This window comes from Mixophyes fleayi, chromosome 7, assembly GCF_038048845.1.
Source record: "Mixophyes fleayi isolate aMixFle1 chromosome 7, aMixFle1.hap1, whole genome shotgun sequence".
NCBI lineage: Eukaryota > Metazoa > Chordata > Amphibia > Anura > Limnodynastidae > Mixophyes > Mixophyes fleayi.
This window is the reverse complement of record NC_134408.1, coordinates 20,641,156-20,661,024: the sequence shown is the minus strand read 5'-3', so window position 1 is coordinate 20,661,024 and position 19,869 is coordinate 20,641,156. Positions and strand designations below refer to the sequence as shown.

General features: G+C 42.6%; 1 protein-coding gene across 1 annotated transcript in view; it reads left to right on the top strand.

Moving 5' to 3' along the window:
• Positions 1-43: 43 nt before the first annotated feature.
• The window catches only part of CHTF18 (chromosome transmission fidelity factor 18), a 34,067-nt gene continuing 14,241 nt past the window's right edge, over positions 44-19,869 (top strand). Inside the window, 17 exon segments of the mRNA XM_075179275.1 lie at positions 44-210; positions 4,218-4,445; positions 4,529-4,670; positions 5,758-5,953; positions 7,550-7,648; positions 8,058-8,110; positions 9,724-9,871; positions 9,977-10,189; positions 10,795-10,892; positions 11,259-11,382; positions 11,947-12,089; positions 12,603-12,696; positions 14,202-14,300; positions 16,289-16,419; positions 17,215-17,383; positions 17,491-17,715; positions 19,156-19,305. Of these exon segments, the coding sequence (XP_075035376.1) occupies positions 126-210; positions 4,218-4,445; positions 4,529-4,670; positions 5,758-5,953; positions 7,550-7,648; positions 8,058-8,110; positions 9,724-9,871; positions 9,977-10,189; positions 10,795-10,892; positions 11,259-11,382; positions 11,947-12,089; positions 12,603-12,696; positions 14,202-14,300; positions 16,289-16,419; positions 17,215-17,383; positions 17,491-17,715; positions 19,156-19,305 (2,397 nt within the window). The 5' untranslated portion in view covers positions 44-125.

The following is a 19,869-nucleotide window of genomic DNA, read 5'->3' as shown; positions in this document are numbered from 1 at the left end:
GCAGCCTTCCTGAGGGCAGCCAATCAGAGGACAGGACACGCCAGGACCCAACATGGCGGGAGAGCCGTCACCCGGAAGTGGATGTTTGGCGCGAATCTTGTCCCGGCGGCGTCTGCGGACCAGACATGGATGAGTATGATCTGTACGGGGTAGAGGATGATTATGAGGAGCAGTTCTCCTCCGAGCTGGAGGTGCTGGCTGAGCTGGAAGGTGAGGGTGCTGCGTATACCTAGGGCAGATGCACAGTACCACGTCTATTGTCCTGCCTGCTAGGTGCAATTCTCAGTATCTCCTTATCTATACACAGCAGCTGCACAGTACCACGTCTCCTATCCTGCATACTGGGTGCAATTCTCAGTATCTCCTTATCTATACACCAGCAGCTGCACAGTACCACGTCTCCTATCCTGCATACTGGGTGCAATTCTCAGTATCTCCTTATCTATACACAGCAGCTGCACAGTACCACGTCTATTGTCCTGCCTGCTAGGTGCAATTCTCAGTATCTCCTTATCTATTCACCAGTAGCTGCACAGTACCACGTCTCTTGTCCTGCATACTGGGTGCAATTCTCAGTATCTCCTTATCTATTCACTAGCAGCTGCACAGTACCACATCCCTTGTCCTGCCAGTTCTGTATACTGGATGTAATTAGCAGTATATGAATTTATTCTGTACCAAACAATGTTGAGGTGCTTCATGCACTTTGTTTATTATGGACATACATTATGTTTACATGTACACCTAAAGAAGAATAAAGATTCTTGAAAACTTATCAGAATATCCCAGCTTTGTATATTTATTTGTGGGTCATGTATGTGTCAGCTGAATATTAATGTTAAAATGGTGCCTAATGCAGTATTGTTTCCTTTTTATAATGTGCATTATTTATGCTTTACTTTGCAAGGATTCAAGCTTTCCCATACATGAATATTGCAGGCTGGGTGTCTCCTGCTGTTTTTAGTGTATGTTTTCTTTATTTACTTATCACTCTGATTTTAAAGTGTTGCAGCACACGTTGGCACTATATAAATGATCATAATGTCCATTTTATTGTAAAACAAAATAGCACAGTTAGTAAAGGTGATGTCACAACATGTAGATTTAACCACAGTTTCACCACTTATATAAGATATTGTGTATCTGGAGATTAAAGGTGGTGACTTATAGTTTCATGTAGGTTTGCAGATATAGAGAGACGTTCGTAAAATAATGCATTATGTTTAGGTATGTCTCAACTCTAAATATGGACATGACAGACGGACAAGTTAATAATTGCATGGTAAGTGTAGCACTTGCCCCCCCTATAGGCCTACAAAACGCACACTTTAGAAGTACCGCTAACCTTGAATACTTACTCAGTTGACTTGTCACCACCCCCTTACTGCACTGTATGTGAATACCATTGATCTGCTTCAGGAAGTGCAAGGATTGGTGCAGCTCAGAATACTGGCGCAAGTTGTGCACATGAGTTTTTACGTGACTGAGAATCACAAAGTGTAAATACACAGGCATCAAACTCTAAATCTCTCTTCTTCCAGCAAGCAGCGTCTTCATGTGGGGGATCCTTACACTGAACAGGTTGTTGCATTATATTCTGTATGGGACATTAATACATTTATCACAGTTACTGTATATCCCCTTTACATTCTCTTTTCTCTAGTGTAAATAAACCTAACCGTCTTAACTGAAACCTATTTGCCCCTCATTATTTTAATTCCCTTTCTTTCCACACTCTCTAGTTCCAGTGCATTATTTTGGAAATGTTGGCCGACATTTAAATGCACATTCAAGGTGAGGGCTCATAACGTGGAGAAATAATACTTTCCTCTCTTGAATCTATGCTCATTAAGAGACGGTACAGCTCTACATGCAGCAGGTTGGCATTACTATGTCTGATCTACAATTACATTCACATCCTTCTCCATCATAGATTCACCCAACAATGTTTCACTAAAGGACTTCACTGAGTACAGTTTTTAACCCTTAAATGTGTAACCTTAATCTGTCATGTTGCTCACAGTCTCTAGGCTTATCTACTGTAGGTTTCTTAGTCAATATAAGAAATCTTGTATTGACTCTTACACTATATAGTTTTGTGTCATCTGCAAACATAGAGAAAGTACTAATCATCCTGACTTCTTCATCATTGGTCAAGGGCCTAATGTGGGGCCCTCCAATCTTCGTAAGGGCTGCTCATTAGTCTTAATCTCATTAGTACAATTAAAACTGCGCCAAAATGCCCCCATGTCACTCATCCCACTATGCTTCCCCCTGCTACGTGGATACCCTGCTTGTCGATACACACATCCCATATTGATCAGTTCGGAGCCCACAGACAAAGGACGGAGACCACTAGGTGTAGTCTGGACTGCACGCCCTCCTCCCAATCAGGTATGCTGCGCAGTGGAGGTAACGTGATACGAAAGCTGTCTGCTCCAATCTACAGTCATGGCCAAAAGTTTTAAGGATGACACAAGTATTTTTCTCAGAGTTTGCTGATTCAGTGTTTTTAGACCTTTTTGTCAGATGTTGCTATGGTGTATACTGAAGTACAATTACAAGCATTTCATAAGTGTCAAAGGCTCTTATTGACAATTACATTAAGTTTATGCAAAGAGTCAATATTTGCAGTGTTGACCCTTCTTTGTGAAGACCTCTGCAATTCGCCCTGGCATGCTGTCAATCAACTTCTAGGCCACATACTGACTGATGGCCGCCCATTCTTGCCTAATCAATGCTCAGAGTTTGTCAGAATTTGTGGGTTTTTGTTTGTCCACCCAACTCTTGAGGATTGACCACAAGTTCTCAATGGGATTAAGGTCTGGGGATTTTCCTGGCCATGGACCCAAAATTTTGATGTTTTGATCTCCGAGCCACTTAGTTATCACTTTTGCCTTATGGCAAGGTGCTCCATCATGCCGGAAAAGGCATTGTTCATCACCAAACTGTTCTTGGATGGTTGGGAGAAGTTGCTCTTGGGGGATGTTTTGGTACCATTCTTTATTCATGGCTGTGTTCTTAGGCAAAATTGTGAGTGAGACCACTCCCTAGACTGAGGAGCAACCCCACACATGAATGGTCTCAGGATGCATTACTGTTGGCATGACACAGGACTGGTGGTAGCGCTCACCTTTCTTTCTCTGGACAAGCGGTTTTCTAGAAGTCCCAAACAGTCTAAAAGGGGATTCGTTGGAGAAAATGATTTTACCCCAGTCCTCAGCAGTCCAATCCCTGTAATATTAGTCTGTCCCTGATGTTTTTCCTGGAGAGAAATGGCTTCTTTGCTGTCCTTCTGGACACCAGGCCATCCTCCAAAAGTCTTTTCTTCACTGTGTGTGTAGATGCACTGACATCTGTCTGCTGCCATTCCTGAGCACGCTCTGCACTGGTGGTTTCCTGACCCACAGCTGAATCAACTTTAGGGAGACAGTCCTGGTGCTTGCTGGACATTCTTGAGTGCACTGGAGCCTTCTTCACAACTATTGAACCTCTCTCCTTGAAGTTCTTAATGATCCGATAAATGGCTGGTTTAAGTGCACTCTTACTAGCAGCAATTTTCTTGCCTGTGAAGCCCTTTTTGTGCAAAGCAATGATGACTGCACGTGTTTGCTTGCAGATAACAATGATTTTAAGCACCACCCTCCTTTTAAAGCTTCCAGTCCGTTACTCTAACTCAATCAGCATGGCAGAGTGATCTCCATCCTTGTCCTCGTCAACACTCTCACCTGTATTAACGAGCGAATCACTGTCAGCTGGTATTTTTGTGGCAGGGCTGAATGCATTGGAAATGTTGTTTTCAGGATAAAGTTCATTGTCATGGCAAAGAGGGACTTTGAAATGAATTGCAATTCGTCTGATCACTCTTCATGACATTCTGGAGTATATGCAAATCGCCATCATAAAAACTGAGGCAGCAGACTCTTTGAAAATAATATTGGCGTCATTCTCAAAACTTTTGCCCATGACTGTAGATTAGTCTTTTTTCTTAAATCGGAGAATAAGTCAGATCTATGGGAGCATAGGGATGACTATTTCCTATTACTGCTATAGGCACAGTCTTAGCCAGTTTTATATATCAGTTAGATATTGTATTTTCTAGACCAGTAGTCTTTTAACCTTACACATTAAATACCTGTGAGGCTCATTGTAGATCCTTTTTAAAACCAAAATATACTACTTTCTTGGCAACACTCTGTCCGATTTCTTGCCGGCAGATGACCCCCCTCCTCACCCTGTGCCGAAAACATCGCAGTTTCGCAACAAACCATCATTTGAAGAGGCGATTATTTCTGCTGATCAGGTGAGGAGCACAGAGAGCCGCAAGCTCAGCCAGGAGAGTAATGGCAACCTTACTGCTGGGAAGAGTAAGAAGCGAGATGCTGCCTTCCTTCATGAGCAAGAAGTGGACGAATTCTCAGACAGCTTCTATGATCCTCCTCTCAGTATGTTTTTAAGTCATCTTTTCATCTTAGTGGGAACAGAATAGAATGTTAAGAAACTGAAAAGTTTTGTCTTTATTCTCCAGCTCCTAAACCCAAACGCCCAAGAATAGAAGCTGTTAAGAAGCTGGACTTTGGGGCTGATGAGCTGCCAGCGGATAGCACAGCGATAAGTGATGACATCACTCCCCCGCCGTCTCCAGATTCAACGCAGAAGAGAAAGGAAAGGTGTGACGGGCTTATTCTTTAATTAAGGGTATCTTCATCCTGAAGACTGATTAGCCTAATCAATATTAGATGGGGGGGGGGGGGGGGGGGGTTGCAGTTGGGCCATGAGAAAATTTTAATGGGGTTAGACAGGAGATAAGGACTAAGACATAAATGAATGCTGTAGGTACTTTTATCAGTTGTAGGTTCACTTGTAGACACTTTTTGTAGCGTATGGTTTCGTAAGTTTCTCAAGATTGGCTGTGGGAGCTAAATTGCAAAAATGTATTTTACATTGCAAACTTTTTTTGTTAATTGTTTGCCCCTCCGAAAAATGCGATCGTGACAAATATAGATTCTAGACTCTACGGGGAGGATTTCGTTGTCTGCAAAGTGGGCAGCACGGTGGCTCAGTGGTTAGCACTTCTGCCTTACAGCACTGGAGTCATGAGTTCAATTCCCGACCACGGCCATATCTGTGTGGAGTTTGTATTCTCCCCGTGATGCGTGGGTTTCCTCCAGGTGCTCCGGTTTCCTCCCACGCTCCAAAAACATACTGGTAGGTTAATTGGCTGCTATCAAATTTGACCCTAGTCTGTTTGTATCTGTGTGTGTGTGTTAGGAAATTTATACGGTAAGCTCCAATGGGGCAGGGACTGATGTGAATGAGTTTTCTGTACAGCGCTGCGGAATTAGTGGCGCTATATAAATAAATAGTGATGATGAGAGTGTCTCAGGAAAGGTCATGGGAGCATTGCGTGGTGATGTAACATTGTAGCTGTTGGGTACCATACCCGGAAATGTGTTCTCCCATGCGCATTTGATCACCCCCCCATATGTCTAAATTTAATCCTTAATAATTACATATTAAGCAAAACTTTTTAAAGACATATCTTGACCCTGTCAACTTTCCTATGCTCCATGCAAAGATGTTTGACCATGATAGTCTCTCCACCAATAACGTTATCCTATTTCTTAAATAGTCTCTGGCCACCATGAATGTGTTTTGCAGGGAATATAGTATAAGTTAATGCTTGATTATGGAATACGGTGTCCCCTGCAGTAATGTGCTTAGCTGTATCCTGTAATCATTACATTCTCCTGGCAGGTGTAAAAAGTTTCTTGGCTGCGATTTGCTTGAGGTCAGTGACATGGCACCTCTGCAAGTGACTCCAATTAAAACGGAGCAGAAGCGCGTGCTGACGCGGCCTCCCGTGTTGGAGGACTACATCCATGTAACCTCTAGTGACGGCTCCAGGGTTTACATGGCCTTGAAGGAGGACCAGGACGGGACAGGGGTTCAGGTAAGAGAGGCTGTTATTGTCCTCCACTCGGTTCCCTTAAATCATCTTGGTCTGCAACGACGTAAGCCGCTGGTCTCTGATAAGATGCTTATTTGCTACTGTAATTTGGATGGACAATGCAGGAGTCCGTGTTATTAGTCTATTGACATGAGACAGGATAGCTGCACCGTGTTCTATATTCAATATCCGCTTGTCTATCGTTGAGTGAAGAAAACGGTTACCCTTTGCTTCTCACTGCAGCAATTACTTCACCGTTGATGTGTGTCCGTTGCATATTAGATTGCGGACAGAGTGCCTCCGACGGCTTTGTGTGCCTGTTGCCATTAAAATAGTTTCTGCTGCAGCGCTGTTGGCTTTAGGGTAGTGCATAGGGCAGTCTCTTTTAATTTACTTTTAAAGTGTTGCAAAGTTTTCTTAAGAACGTCGGCTGGATGGTTCATTTACTAATATTTAGGTGCAAAATTTGCAACTATCCATAGCCACTAGGTCAGGTGTCAGGGAACTTTTTTACCTTTTACCCCCAAATATATTTAGATACGCCGACCTTACCCCCTTGATTTGAAAGGAAGGAAATCATATATTATTATTGGAATTCAAAATTTTATTGAATCTATCCAAAATTTCTTTGAAAGCTTCAACTTCAAAACTTCAGGTTTTGGAGAAATTATGTTGCTTCATTTTTAAAACAAGAGCATAAATATTGGGGCATTTTGATGTCAGAGCAATTTGGATACAGTCTTCAGCGTCCAATCGATTACTCTGTTTTGTTTTTATGTTCGTTAGAGTGAAAAATCCTTATTTGCAAAGGTTGGTTGTTGCAAAAGGCAGAAACTTTTTGACTGCCTCCTCATGTGCAATTCTGATGCCTTTGCAGCTGTTGACATCCAAAAATATGACAGATCTGCTTTGTTTTCAAATGTAATACGTGCTTCATTATTGCATCGAAGCTCAAGAAGTGCCTCTGCCAACCCTTGAGGCTCTTCTGGTACAACAGCAATTTCACATTTAAAGGGCTCTACAATCCAACGGACAGCATGTGAATCGGCAGCATTACCGCCAGGAATTTCATTTTTACCCCATTTGGGGTAATTTACCCTTGTTCCCTGACCACTGTGCTAGGTACTTGCTTGTCATTGTGTTGCTTTAGACAGCTGATTGTTTGCTGCAGTTCAGTGCAGTCTGTATATGAGCTCTAAGGTGTCACACGTGCAACTTGAATAGTTTTTATTTATTTTTTTAAGTGCTGCATGCAGTGTTTTTGGAAAATGTACAAAGCGCTAATGTCTAATTCTGTTCTATAGAAATCCATTTTATTACGGCAGAGCTCTGAGTAAAAGGAATTGGCTGGAAAAGCGCAGCGGTTTTATTTTTGTTTCATTTGTCATTAAGACCAGTAAACCTTGACATGAGTGATTTCGTGGCTAAAATAGAGTTCGCGTTTAAACCACCATTGTGACGACCGCACCATTTAACTGTATTGTAGCTGCACACTGTCCGTTTACCAGACTACTGTAACGTTTCATCGCTTTCCTAAATTCCGTAACTAAGTTCATTCTGAATGTTTGTGTTGTGTTTACGTTTAGTATTCTGTTTTAGGACATCACAAAACATGATGGACTTAGCTGGAGGGGTAAACAACAACTGCACCTTCTAGGGGTCCCCTTCTCCTATCTGAAGGAGCAGGTAGCAGATGAGGTAATGTATGCGCTTCCTTACATGCCCTAGATGAAGATGTATATTTTGTTGTTTCGTTTTTTTTTGTTAATTTCCGTGTGGATACTCAGATCATCGTAGAATACTTGTCAAACAAGAGGACACTTTGTTCCACAGGTACCTACTGGGGATTTGTACGTAGCAACCAGTCCGATTATAACTGTGGTGTTTCTAATGAATATGAGATAAACCAGCACTTATTGTCATACTTTTGTCAATTTGTTTTCCCCTTTCTTACTTTTTTTGGAGTGATAAAAATCCTCAGTGGATCTGTTACACTTTAAATATGAAATAAATTGGACGTATGCTTCTAGTATCCTTATTCTTTCATGCCCCCCCCCCTCCTTTGTACACATTTCATATATTCATGCAAAGGACTCTTGTTTTTCAGCGTCGGAGGCTGGTGTTAGAAGAATCTCAGCGTCTTACAGATATGTTGAACAGGTGAGTTGTCTTTAGGTACTGGGCATAGAACTGAGCACTGTGTTATACATATAGACATGGGGTATACTTCGTCTTGCAATCACTTTCTCTTCACTCTCTCTCCAAGCTGGTTGGAGCTAAGTCGTGTATGACCTACAAGTGTGGCACGATTTTGGTCCAAAAATGTTTATATATATATATATATATATATGTTAACCTGTGCATGATACTCATGCATTCTAGTCAAATCAAGCTACTTAAGGTGTTAAAAAGGTTCTTGTCATCTTCATCGCCACACACACACACACACACGCCGCTAGGCTTTTATATATTAGATAATGCTAAGAGTTTAGTAGGTCAGTGTAGTATATAACTCTGCCCAGCAGGTGGCGCTGCAGCTTGAGCACTCTGTCACCCGGTAGTTTTTCCCACACACACACACTAACACAGCATGTGTGTTTATGAGGTAAAATTACCTCACAAAAATGAGTTTGAGCCCTCAACTCGTAAATTTAGCCTTTACTACCCCTCCCACGGGGGGGAAGGGGGGATGATGGAAGTTAACTGACTTCACTATTATAATTTTTTTGTCAAATAATATCAGTATACCAAATTTCAGTTCAATTGGATGAGCCCTTTCTGAGAAAATAGTTTTTTTCAAACACACTAACACACGCCGCTAGGCTTTTATATGTTAGATAATGCTAAGAATTTAGGTCAGTGTAGTATATAACTCCGCCCAGCAGGTGGCGCTGCAGCTTGAGCACTCTGTCACCCGGTAGTTTCTCCCACACACACACACTAACACACGCCGCTAGGCTTTTATATATTAGATATTCTTGTTAGAGGGAACATTTAATCATTCTAATTGTGACAATGCTCTAAACTATGCAGTTTATTCCTTTGCCTCCTTTCAAACTCTTACTTTACGGAAGCTGCTGGCTTGCCAAACGAATGTTATGTAATCTTGGGATATCGATTATCTTTCTGTAAAATTGTTCCAGTCTGTACCCTTGAGCTAACTAAAAAGTTCTAGAACACTACTTTCACTTAAAGTATTGTAAATACAGATGAGAGACCATGTAATTGTCATTAACGCTTACAGCTCTATAGTGTCATACAGGTGTGGTTTGTACTTCAGTGCAACATCAGCTGTTCTAGATTCTGCCCCTACAAGATAGGGGGGAGAGGATGCAGGATGGTATTATCGCCATCTGACGAAAGGGCATTTTATTTGCCTATATATATTTTATTTTTTGGCGCAAAAAAAGCATCTCTTCTGATAATTACTGTAAAAACTGTTCCTAAACACTGAACTTCCAGCAAGCATCTCATCTGCATATGGTTTCTGGTTTCTGTAGCCAAAGTGCACAAGCAAGTCTGAGCTGATTTACGTTAATGTGATTCCTCAAGAGGGAGTTAATGCAGATATAGTTGCCAAAAATTTCATTTCATCACTTACTCTGTAAAAGTCTGGGGGATTTTCTTTTTTTAAAAAAACAATAGGTTATGTCATTTCTAGTAGGCAGTTTGGCTATGTGGCTAATTTATCCTGTCATAGAATATATGAATTGTGGTTTTATAGAAGCACTTATGCATCAACATTATGACTCTTTGTTTGTTTATCCTTTTAGTCAACTGAGTGAATTTGCAGAGACTGAAAATGGGGCTTTAGAGGATGGCGCCGAAGAGGAGGGAGAGGAGGGTGACGATCCATCCCCTCACAGTCTGTGGGTTGACAGGTACACCCCGAAGCATTACACAGACCTGCTCAGTGACGATGTAAGCTTGCATTCAGCTTTCAGAAATAAGAGGCTTGTAATAAAGTGTACGTTTTTGGGAGTTTTGATGCTTTGTGGTCAGCCAGTCTCCTCTCTCTCTGCACAGTATACCAATCGCTGCCTGCTGAAATGGCTGAAGCTGTGGGACACTGTGGTTTTTGGTAAAGAGAAGGCAGCCAAGAGACCCAAAGCCGTCGTAGACCAGCGCGTAAATTTCAAGTCTCAGAAGGAGCAGCCAGGCAAGTGGAAGACCAAAGCACAGATCACAGAGGAGATCCTGGAGGCAGAGTTAGATCAGTACAACAGACCCAAGAACAAGGTGACTGGAGACTGTGGGAACAGAGGAGAACTATGGTTCTAGAGTGTAGAGCAGTCTAGAGTTCTAGAGCGATTCTGGTACACTTGTTTAGGGGAAGCTTAACGGCTGGATGCTGCTGTCTCTACACAAGTGGCGAGATAGGTAGACTGACTAGTTTTTGCTGAGCTCACTTGGAGCCAAATGTGCAAAATAGACACACAGGGTCTATGAATCTGAGTTTTGCAGTCGTGCTTTAAAGTGCTCCAGGCACGTACACACAGTGAAGGTGGCTACTTAGCTTGCAGAATTGATAGTCATGAGAATGCAGGCTATCCATTCGCTAGGAACCAGCGATATCGTTGAGGCATGTTCATTTTATAAAAATAATTGCTCCCATTGCACGTTGGGTTGGATAACATCGACATTTATTTATATAGCGCCAGCAAATTCCGTAGCGCTTTACAATTGGGAACAAACACGGTAATAAAACAATACTGGGTGTATTACGTGTTTTAAATAAAGACGCTACCAAAACAGCAAAATTCAAAGGCTGCTAAGTGATAACTTGATACTGATTGACATCAAATGTCCTTTTATAATGATCTTCCGTTGCATTTATAAACCAGGTCGCATTGCTCTGTGGCCCCCCTGGCCTTGGGAAAACGACACTGGCTCACATCATTGCAAAGCATGCTGGGTACAACGTGGTGGAACTGAATGCCAGGTGAGTTCTTCTGTTCTGTAGATTAAAACTGCACGCTCTCTGCAGAGGATTGTGCTGAAAAGATAGACCGGGAAAATAAACGGGCCTTGTTTAAGTTACTTTTCTAAAAAATTATAAATGCTGGGGAAAAAAAATTAGATTTTTATACTTTTGTATTTACCGCATGCTGACAATCAGATGATGTAAATGTATATAGTTTATTGAGCATCAGAGTCCCTTAGGGGCCACACACAGCCGTTTCTCAGCTTTTTGTCAGAATGAGCTTTGTTTGATGATTTCTCCATATTAGAACTGATCATCAACTAATTTCATCTGCTGCTTCTGACCAGGACACCTCCAATTTGAAATGTTTGTTTAATATCGCAGTGACGACCGTAGTCCGGAAGTCTTCAGAACTCGCATTGAAGCTGCAACTCAAATGAAATCTGTTCTGGGGCTTGATGAGCGACCCAACTGCTTAATTATTGATGAAATTGATGGTGCACCCACAGTAAGTAAGAGATAAAATTACTAAGATTAAATTCTCAGTTGGGACAATTATCAGTTCAATTTGGTTCATTGGTTGAATGAGTAACTGAGGGGGCAGTGACTACTTCGCACTGGACCAGTTGATGTTGGATAACTTTTATCCGTCAATAAATGAAATGACCATTTAGAAACTAAATCTTGTATTTACTCAGATTGTCTTTGTCTTGTATTCAGATTTGTTTAAAGATCTGAAATAATTAAGTGTAACAAACATGCAAAAATATAAGTAATCAGGAAGGAGGGCAAAAATCTTATTCACACCACTGTCCGTCTGTTGGCCATAAGTCCTTTGGGCACCCCTACGACACTGCTAATAATTATTTTGTGTTTATGGGTATTGTGTGTTGGAACACGGAAGAGGAAGCAGAGAGTGATACAGGGAAAGGTGATTTAGGGGGTTTGGAGGGAGTGTCCGACACGTAGAACTTGAGATGGAGGGGAGGATTGTTAGAGGGAACATGTTATTTAAACCTGCTTTATTTTTCTTTTTGCTGATTTGCAGTTTTCATTCCTCTCCTTTGTCTAGGTCTCTATCAACATGCTGCTAAGCTTGATCAACCGTAAAGATGGCAAGGATGCGGAATCTAGCAGTGAGGTGGCGCCGGTGAAGAAGAAAAAGAAGGATGGTGGTTTGATGCTCAGACCCATCATCTGCATCTGCAATGACCAGTTAGTAGTCTGTCTGGGTCAAGAACAGCTGTTTTTGTTTTCTAATGTTGTACGAGTTAAGTCCCATCCTCTATCCAACAAACCACAAGGCCAGGACTTGTGAGCTAGTCTGAGGGAATTTGTCCATTTTAAAAAACTTTAAATTTTTTATTTTTTTTTAAATAAAATAAAAAATGAAATTGAAACGGGGGTGCGTGAGAACACAGCTCCTTCCATCCAGCCCCCTCTACCTATTAGACATGTGTGCTTATTTGGCCTATATGGTAAATACAGCTCTGAGCAGTCTTCCATTCAGGGACAGGTCCAGTTATACACATAGCTAACAACTGGCCCTATTACATTATCTTTGTGTTGTGTAAGATATCAAATATGACCCCACAGCAGAGATTGAAACATCCTTATCCAGTACTGAAAGGGTTTATGGACAATACAGAGGTGCCTGTACTAAACCTTTATGCTCCATCGTTAGCTGCACTGATTCCCTGTAGCTGTATGTGACCTCTTCTCTTGCAGGTATGTCACGTCCCTCCGCCAGCTGAGGCAACAAGCCTTCATGCTGAATTTCCCTCAGACGTTGCCCTCCAGGCTGGTGCAGAGGTTATATGAGGTCAGTGGAACGAACGTAAATAATTGTTTGTCTCTCCTGAATGAAGTGATTAGTTCCAGCATGTTCATATTCCATTTTTTTGTTCTTCAAGTCGTTCTGTGGATGATTAGAACTGAACTCATTGACTTTATGGCTTATTTCCATGTAATTTGTTGTTTTGGCTGTTCATTTGGATTGAGTATATAGAAAGAGCCAGCAGTGACGTTGCATCTATTGACGGTCCGAAGGCTGCGCCTCACTTAGTCTGACTCTGTATGCAGCTGCTTTGTTATGAAATAAAGACCCTGGCCGGAGTTCAGGTGTCTTGTCGTTCCCCTAAGTGAACAGCTTGCGCTCTGTGTGTCTAAGTAGCATATGGACACGGTCACGTCTGAATAAACTGCTAACGTATCTGGGTTACGGAGAACCACAGGGGAGGCGCTTGCTAATGAAGCAGATTGTCTTCGCCTGTTGATCCTGAATGCACTAAATTATACTACACCACCTGCTAAGACACTGAAGCTCTGTGCTTTAGAAGTACAAACCTGAACGCGGGTCTATTATCTTCAGTTTAACAGTAGGCAGATTAAATATGTAGCATCGGACAGGAGCGTTGCAGAGCATACGAAAGGCTCTCGTTCAGAGGGCGTGACTGCTCACGTCTGCCCTGTGTCTTGGATTGTGTGGGAGGGGCCAGGAGTATATCATTGACCCAGCCAATGAAAAGCGACTCCATGCTGTCATTCAAACTATGCTGAATTAACTGGTAATATTGAAATGGTTCTAAGAACATACAGTTGAAGTAAAGACAAAGGCAGTATACCTGAAGTGTACGGTTTTCTCCTTTTCTTTCATCCAGTCTGGGGGACACTGCTTACCATGGGGTGTGAAGGGGAGCATGGGAGTTGGTACCTAGCTATATATGTACTAATATTCATGTAGTTAATGTGTTTTGTCATGGTATAGATGATTGTATAGTAAAAGAAAGTAAAATAAAAAAATATAGTAAAAAATATAAAGTACTGTATGTAGATATTATTATAAAATAGAAAGGTTGTATAATGCAATAAAATGTACGCCAATGCATTTTTTATATTATAGATGACCGCGTTAAACCCTCCCCTTCACTCCCCCAAAAATTTGCAAGCACCAATGATTAAAGCGTGGGGCTGGCTTACCTGTTTTACAATTGAATTGCACGATTTTTTACGCAGCGGTACCTAAATACAGTCGCGTTGGCCGGTCAAACCCTGCACGGGTATTTTTTTTTATTATTATTTTTTTTTTTACCCAGCGTTAACAAAAAAAAAAAAACAAACAAACCCGCGGTCAATTGAATTCCCCCCTTTATTTTTTTTTCTGTATGACAAAAGCATGCTGGGTATCAGTGATTACCGCTCACTCTCCCACTATACCATTGCTGCTAATCTTGAGTGAAAATGTGCCAATAACATGTGAACAGTCCATAATATTGAGAGGATGGAACTGAAAGCTCTGTTTGTTTCTTACACTCGGCTTTGTTACAGATCGCTGTTAGACAGGGGATGAAATCAGACACCGGGGCGTTAATGGCGTTGTGTGAGAAGACAGAGAACGATATCAGGTCCTGTATTAATACATTGCAGGTATGGAAAATGTTATATGCACATAGTTCGTAATTTAGACTGATTTTGTCATTTGTTATAAAGACGAGTTCACTAAGCAGATCAAATGTACATAATATATAGTTTTAATTTAAAGCCCTCTGTTTTTTGTATTGTTTTTGTTTATTATCCAAATACAGCACAAAAAATACCAAAGCGTGCCCCTGTCAATGATACAATTTTACATGCTTTAACTCTGAAATACCGACATTTTAAATGGGGGGTTACAGAATTTATACTTTAGCATCAATTATTACAAGTTATTATTAGATAACAATTCTTTTGAGGATGGAGCTAAAGTGTGCTTACCAGAAGACAGGACGGTTTTTATAAATTTCTGAACCAACCCTCTTTAGCAGCAAACGCACTGTCTGCTTTCTAGTCTGTCTGACTCGGCACAGAAGAGCCAGTTTTGTCACCTTAAAGTGTGCCCATTTCTGGTAGGTTCACTTGAAACATTCTTGACTGGTACATATCCCAGTGCGGTTACTCTACTGTATATGTCGTCTTCTAGACAAAGGCTTCTTAACCGGTGATCTACAGGCTAAATGTGGCAGCCTAAGGCTTTTGCTTTGTCATCAAAACCATCCCTTGTATCTCCATGGACTCTATTTTATAACATTTATTAAGTGTTTAGTGCACATACACGTGTGCAGTCTTCTCCATGCAAATACATGTGTAGAATGCCTGTTAGCATTGAGCCACGTCTGCTTCCCAGTCTCCTGGTGATATTTCCATATCAAAATTGACCCTAGTGTGTCTGTGTGTGTCTCTCGCTCTCTTTCTCTCGCTTTCTCTCGCTCTCTCTCTCTTGCTCTCTCTCTCTTTCTCTCGCTCTCTCTCTCTTTCTCTCTCTCTTTCTCTCGCTCTCTCTCTCTCTCTCTCTCTTGCTCTTTCTCTCGCTCTCTGTCTCTGTCTCGCTCTCTGTCTCGCTCTCTGTCTCGCTCTCTGTCTCGCTCTCTGTCTCGCTCTCTGTCTCGCTCTCTGTCTCGCTCTCTGTCTCGCTCTCTGTCTCGCTCTCTGTCTCGCTCTCTGTCTCGCTCTCTGTCTCGCTCTCTGTCTCGCTCTCTGTCTCGCTCTCTGTCTCGCTCTCTGTCTCGCTCTCTGTCTCGCTCTCTGTCTCGCTCTCTGTCTCGCTCTCTGTCTCGCTCTCTGTCTCGCTCTCTGTCTCGCTCTCTGTCTCGCTCTCTGTCTCGCTCTCTGTCTCGCTCTCTGGCTCTGGCTCGCTCTCTGGCTCTGGCTCGCTCTCTGGCTCTGGCTCGCTCTCTGGCTCTGGCTCGCTCTCTGGCTCTGGCTGGCTCTGGCTCGCTCGCTCGCTGGCTCTCTCTCTGGCTCGCTTTCGCTCGCTCTCGCTCTTTCGCTCTTGCTCTCGCTCTTTCGCTCTCGCTCTTGCTCTCGCTCTCGCTCTTTCGCTCTCGCTCTTGCTCTCGCTCTTTCGCTCGCTCTCGCTCTTTCGCTCGCTCTCGCTCTTTCGCTCGCTCTCGCTCTTTCTCTCGCTCTCGCTCTCTCTCGCTCTTTCTCGCTCTCGCTCTCGCTCTCTCTTGCTCTTTCTCTCTCTCGCTCTCGCTCTCTCTCGCTCTTTCTCTCTCTCGCTCTCGCTCTCTCTCTCGCTCTCTCTCTCTCTCTCGCTCTCTCTCTCGCTCTTTCTCTCGCTCTTGCTCTCGCTCTCTCGCTCTTTCTCTCGCTCTTGCTCTCGCTCTCTCGCTCTTTCTTTCGCTCTTTCTCTCGCTCTTTCTCTCGCTCTTGCTCTCGCTCTCTCGCTCTTTCTTTCGCTCTTTCTCTCGCTCTTTCTCTCGCTCTCTCGCTCTCGCTCTCTCGCTCTCTCGCTCTCTCGCTCTCTCGCTCTCTCGCTCTCTCGCTCTCGCTCTCGCTCTCGCTCTCTCTCTCGCTCTCTCTGGATGGCTGATGATTACATAAGGCGTTCTTAGACATCACGTCCCTCTTACTACACGATTCTCTTCCACATTCAGTTCCTGCACGGCAGAGGAAAGAAGGAGCTGAACATGCGCACAGTTCAGACCATGAAGATTGGGCTGAAGGATCAAAACAAGGGTCTATTTTTTGTGTGGCAGGAGATCTTCCAGCTCCCCAAAATCCAAAGGTAAAGTGACCTCCTTAAATAGATCAGTGGTATTAAATTTAGACTGAGTGATACTGTCCCGAATCGCGGTTTGCTGTCGGTTAGATTGGGCAAGTGTAATACAAGTTTCTCACGTCTACGCTTGTTGCCTACACTGTCCTTTTTATACTTCAGAAATGATGGTAAATCATTGCAGCCATCCTATTATTTTTGCATGTTGTACTGAATAAAGCCGCAGTCTAATATCTGCCATCTGTGTATCAGACAGTCCTTAGGCTCAGGTTAACCTCCTTGTCCCCAGGCAGTATCTAAGTCAGAGTCGGATGATAATGGCTTCTTGCCTCCAGAGCTTCTGTGTCCTCTCTCGCCCTGCTGCCGAATCCAATGCCTGGTGCTTTAGAGTAGCAGTTGCTTCCTCTACGTTTCCTCCAGTTGTACGTGGACCTCCACACTTTAGCGACAGTGTTTATTTGTGGCAGTTTCACGATGGCTACAGGCCATTATATAAACTGCCTTCCTCCAGGTAGATGGATGCTAATTTTCTCCCAGTTGTGTTTTGAATCTTTTAGATCTGTAAGTTTCTAAGTGTCTGTTTTGGGAGCCCCATCTTTCTTCCCGGACTCTTATGTCCGTATATATGTTTGCCTGGAGTACTCGTTATCTTGGTAAGGCTTCAGGCTGTTATAATTAGTTCAGGGCCGCCTCAACCTTTTCTAATGTTATCCTATTGGCCATGGGTTTTCTTCCACCTTGAGTCACTGCACCATTTGGTTTTCCTCTGCCCCGGGTTCTCACACAATATTTTTCGGTCTTTAGGAAGCGCGTTGGTCAAGATCTCGCTACTTCGGACCTCCAGCATCTTCCAGGAAGTGAGAATGACCCCCTCAATGTGTTGGGCGGAATGCCACTGAGCGCTATGGCCCAAAGGTTTCACCATATCTTGCACCTAACTACCGCCACGGGGGAGTATGAAAAGCTAACGATGGTAAGCGGGAGCATCAAGTGTCAGTTTCTTAAAGTGGGTGTCTTGGTTATGAATGTAGTGGTACTTTTAAATCAGCGGGCGTTGCTAATATCCGTTTCTCTCCGCAGGGGTTATATGACAACTTTTTAAACATGAAGGTGAAGGAGTCCAGTTTTGGCATTGTGTGTACAGCTCTGGACTGGCTGGAGTTCACAGACATCGTTAATACCACTATAATGCACGGGCAGAACTTCCAGCTCATGAGATACCTGCCCTTCCTACCTGTTGCCTTCCATCTCTTCTTTGCCGCCTCCAACATACCCCGCATTGCCTATCCCAACGTCCACTACGAGGTATGTCCAGTGGTTCTAGTTTGTAGTTACCGCTTAAAAATTGTGTGTTCTAAATAGGATACAATTACAAAAGTGATAACAGAAATAAATAATACCTGTCTAAATAGTGAGCAAATCTTTGTGTGAGAAGGTGAAATGCACCCACTACTGTAAGTAGTCAGTTAATCTCTTACTGTACAAACTTTGGTTTTGCACTTATCTTGTAGGACCTTTCTTTTGAATTATCTCGTCCTTCAAGGACCTGAATAAATGTTCTAATTTCCACCTGAGGTTTGGCACCTAGGCCACCATTTGCAGCCGCTCGGGTGGCCATAGTGACAGTTCCTTGAGCGAAACAATTTTCGGATGGTTGTGAAACCGCACCACCAGGGCAGGATGAATGCAGCTTGCATCTAACATTTCCTACGGGGGTGACTTGGAGCACAAAAACGCTTAACTTGACCGTTCCAGAGTTGCTCTATGTTGTAGTCATCTGTCCTGTCCAGGTCACCAGAAGGGTTTGTGTTTTTATTCCAGTGTCCTCTTGCTGCACAAAACAGGGATAGTTAATTTCAGGTCATATTTGATCTAAAGGACTGTAATAAAATCCAAGGGAGCGATTCGGTATTTAGTCAGTTTTGCCGATGATTCGGGCCACAAGGGAAGAGGAGTTTCTGGCATTACAGAACATCAAGAATGCTTGCCTTTATATCCCCATATGGGTCAACGGCTTAATGTTAAGTGATAGAAAAAATCCCTTTATACCATACCTTTTGACTTTCAACAATCATAACAGCAAGGAGAGTATGATGGATCCTCAAATTTATATTTCGGTGAACTCATACTAATTTAGATTGGAGTCCTCTAATTTGGTTGCAGTACTTTTTAGTAATCTGTAGATGGAGCTAAATGGTCATAAATGTATGAAAAGCATTGCAGATTCTCCTATATCATCATCATCACCATTTATTTCTATAGCACCACCGATTCCGAAGCGCTGTAATATTTGATGTTCATATCAGTCCCTGCCCCATTAGAGCTCACAGTCTAAATTCCTAACACACATTGACTAGGATTAATTTTGTCAGCAGCCAATTAACCTACCAGTATGTTATTGGTATGTGTGTGTGCAGGTTTACTTGGGGACCAGAACACTGGGACTGTTCTTATTCGCAAATACTTATATTAGGATTTTATTTGTTGACTAAAATAAAAGAACGTCTGGGAGATACAGCACTCGGCATTATGTACAACTAGGATGGTAGCCTGAAAATGTTTGTTGCCGCCTGCATTGTCCACAATACCTAGTCTTGCACACAACTCCAAACATCTTATAGTAGTTTGTTTCTTTTTTGTTTTTTAGTTTGATGAAATTGATTCCAATATTATTTCTGGAAAGTGGTTTTTGGACCAGACTTTATGAATAATTACAACAGCATCTCTTCTCTGCTATTTTCTCAGGCCCTGTCCAAATTGAATCAGATGCGGAATACTCTGAACGCCATGGTCTCTGAAATCACTCCGGCCATTCGGACACGTGTGGGACCTCAGTCCCTGGTGCTGGACGCTCTGTGTCTTCTGCTTGATGTCATCTCTCCGAAGCTTCGGCCTGTAAGTAAGCGCCTCCCTTCGTACTCCTCTCCCCGAGTGCGGCCCTGCACAGCTCAGTGTTCTGGTTAATAAAGCCCTATACTGCTTTTGCATTGTAAATGTCTGGGCATTTAGGTTTCTGTAGTGCGTGTGGTTAGCTATAAGACAATACATATAGGGCTTTGGTTAGACTTAGCAGTAAATCCAACTAGAATGTGCATGTTTTGTCATGTTGTTCTTCATGGGGTTTTAAGTTTGTGGACACATTTAAAATTGGAAGGGGGGGTGGGATTCGTGTAAAACTGAATCTGCTTAGTATTCTTGCTTTTCATGTAAAAGGTACCAGGATTTCCCTGTGTGCAAAAAACAATAAATGCATTTGCAAAATGATTTTTCCGGGTGTATATTTGCACCCTTTAATTGGAATTGTAAGAAAAAGTCCCACATGGCTGCTCCCATCATGGTATACTTGTAAATGTCACATATGTCTTCTATGTAAGCCCTGTGTGTACATTGCACCGTACTCGTGTGTGCGCCGCTGCACATGTTGGTGGAATCTGTTGCACAATCACTAGGCGTTATTTT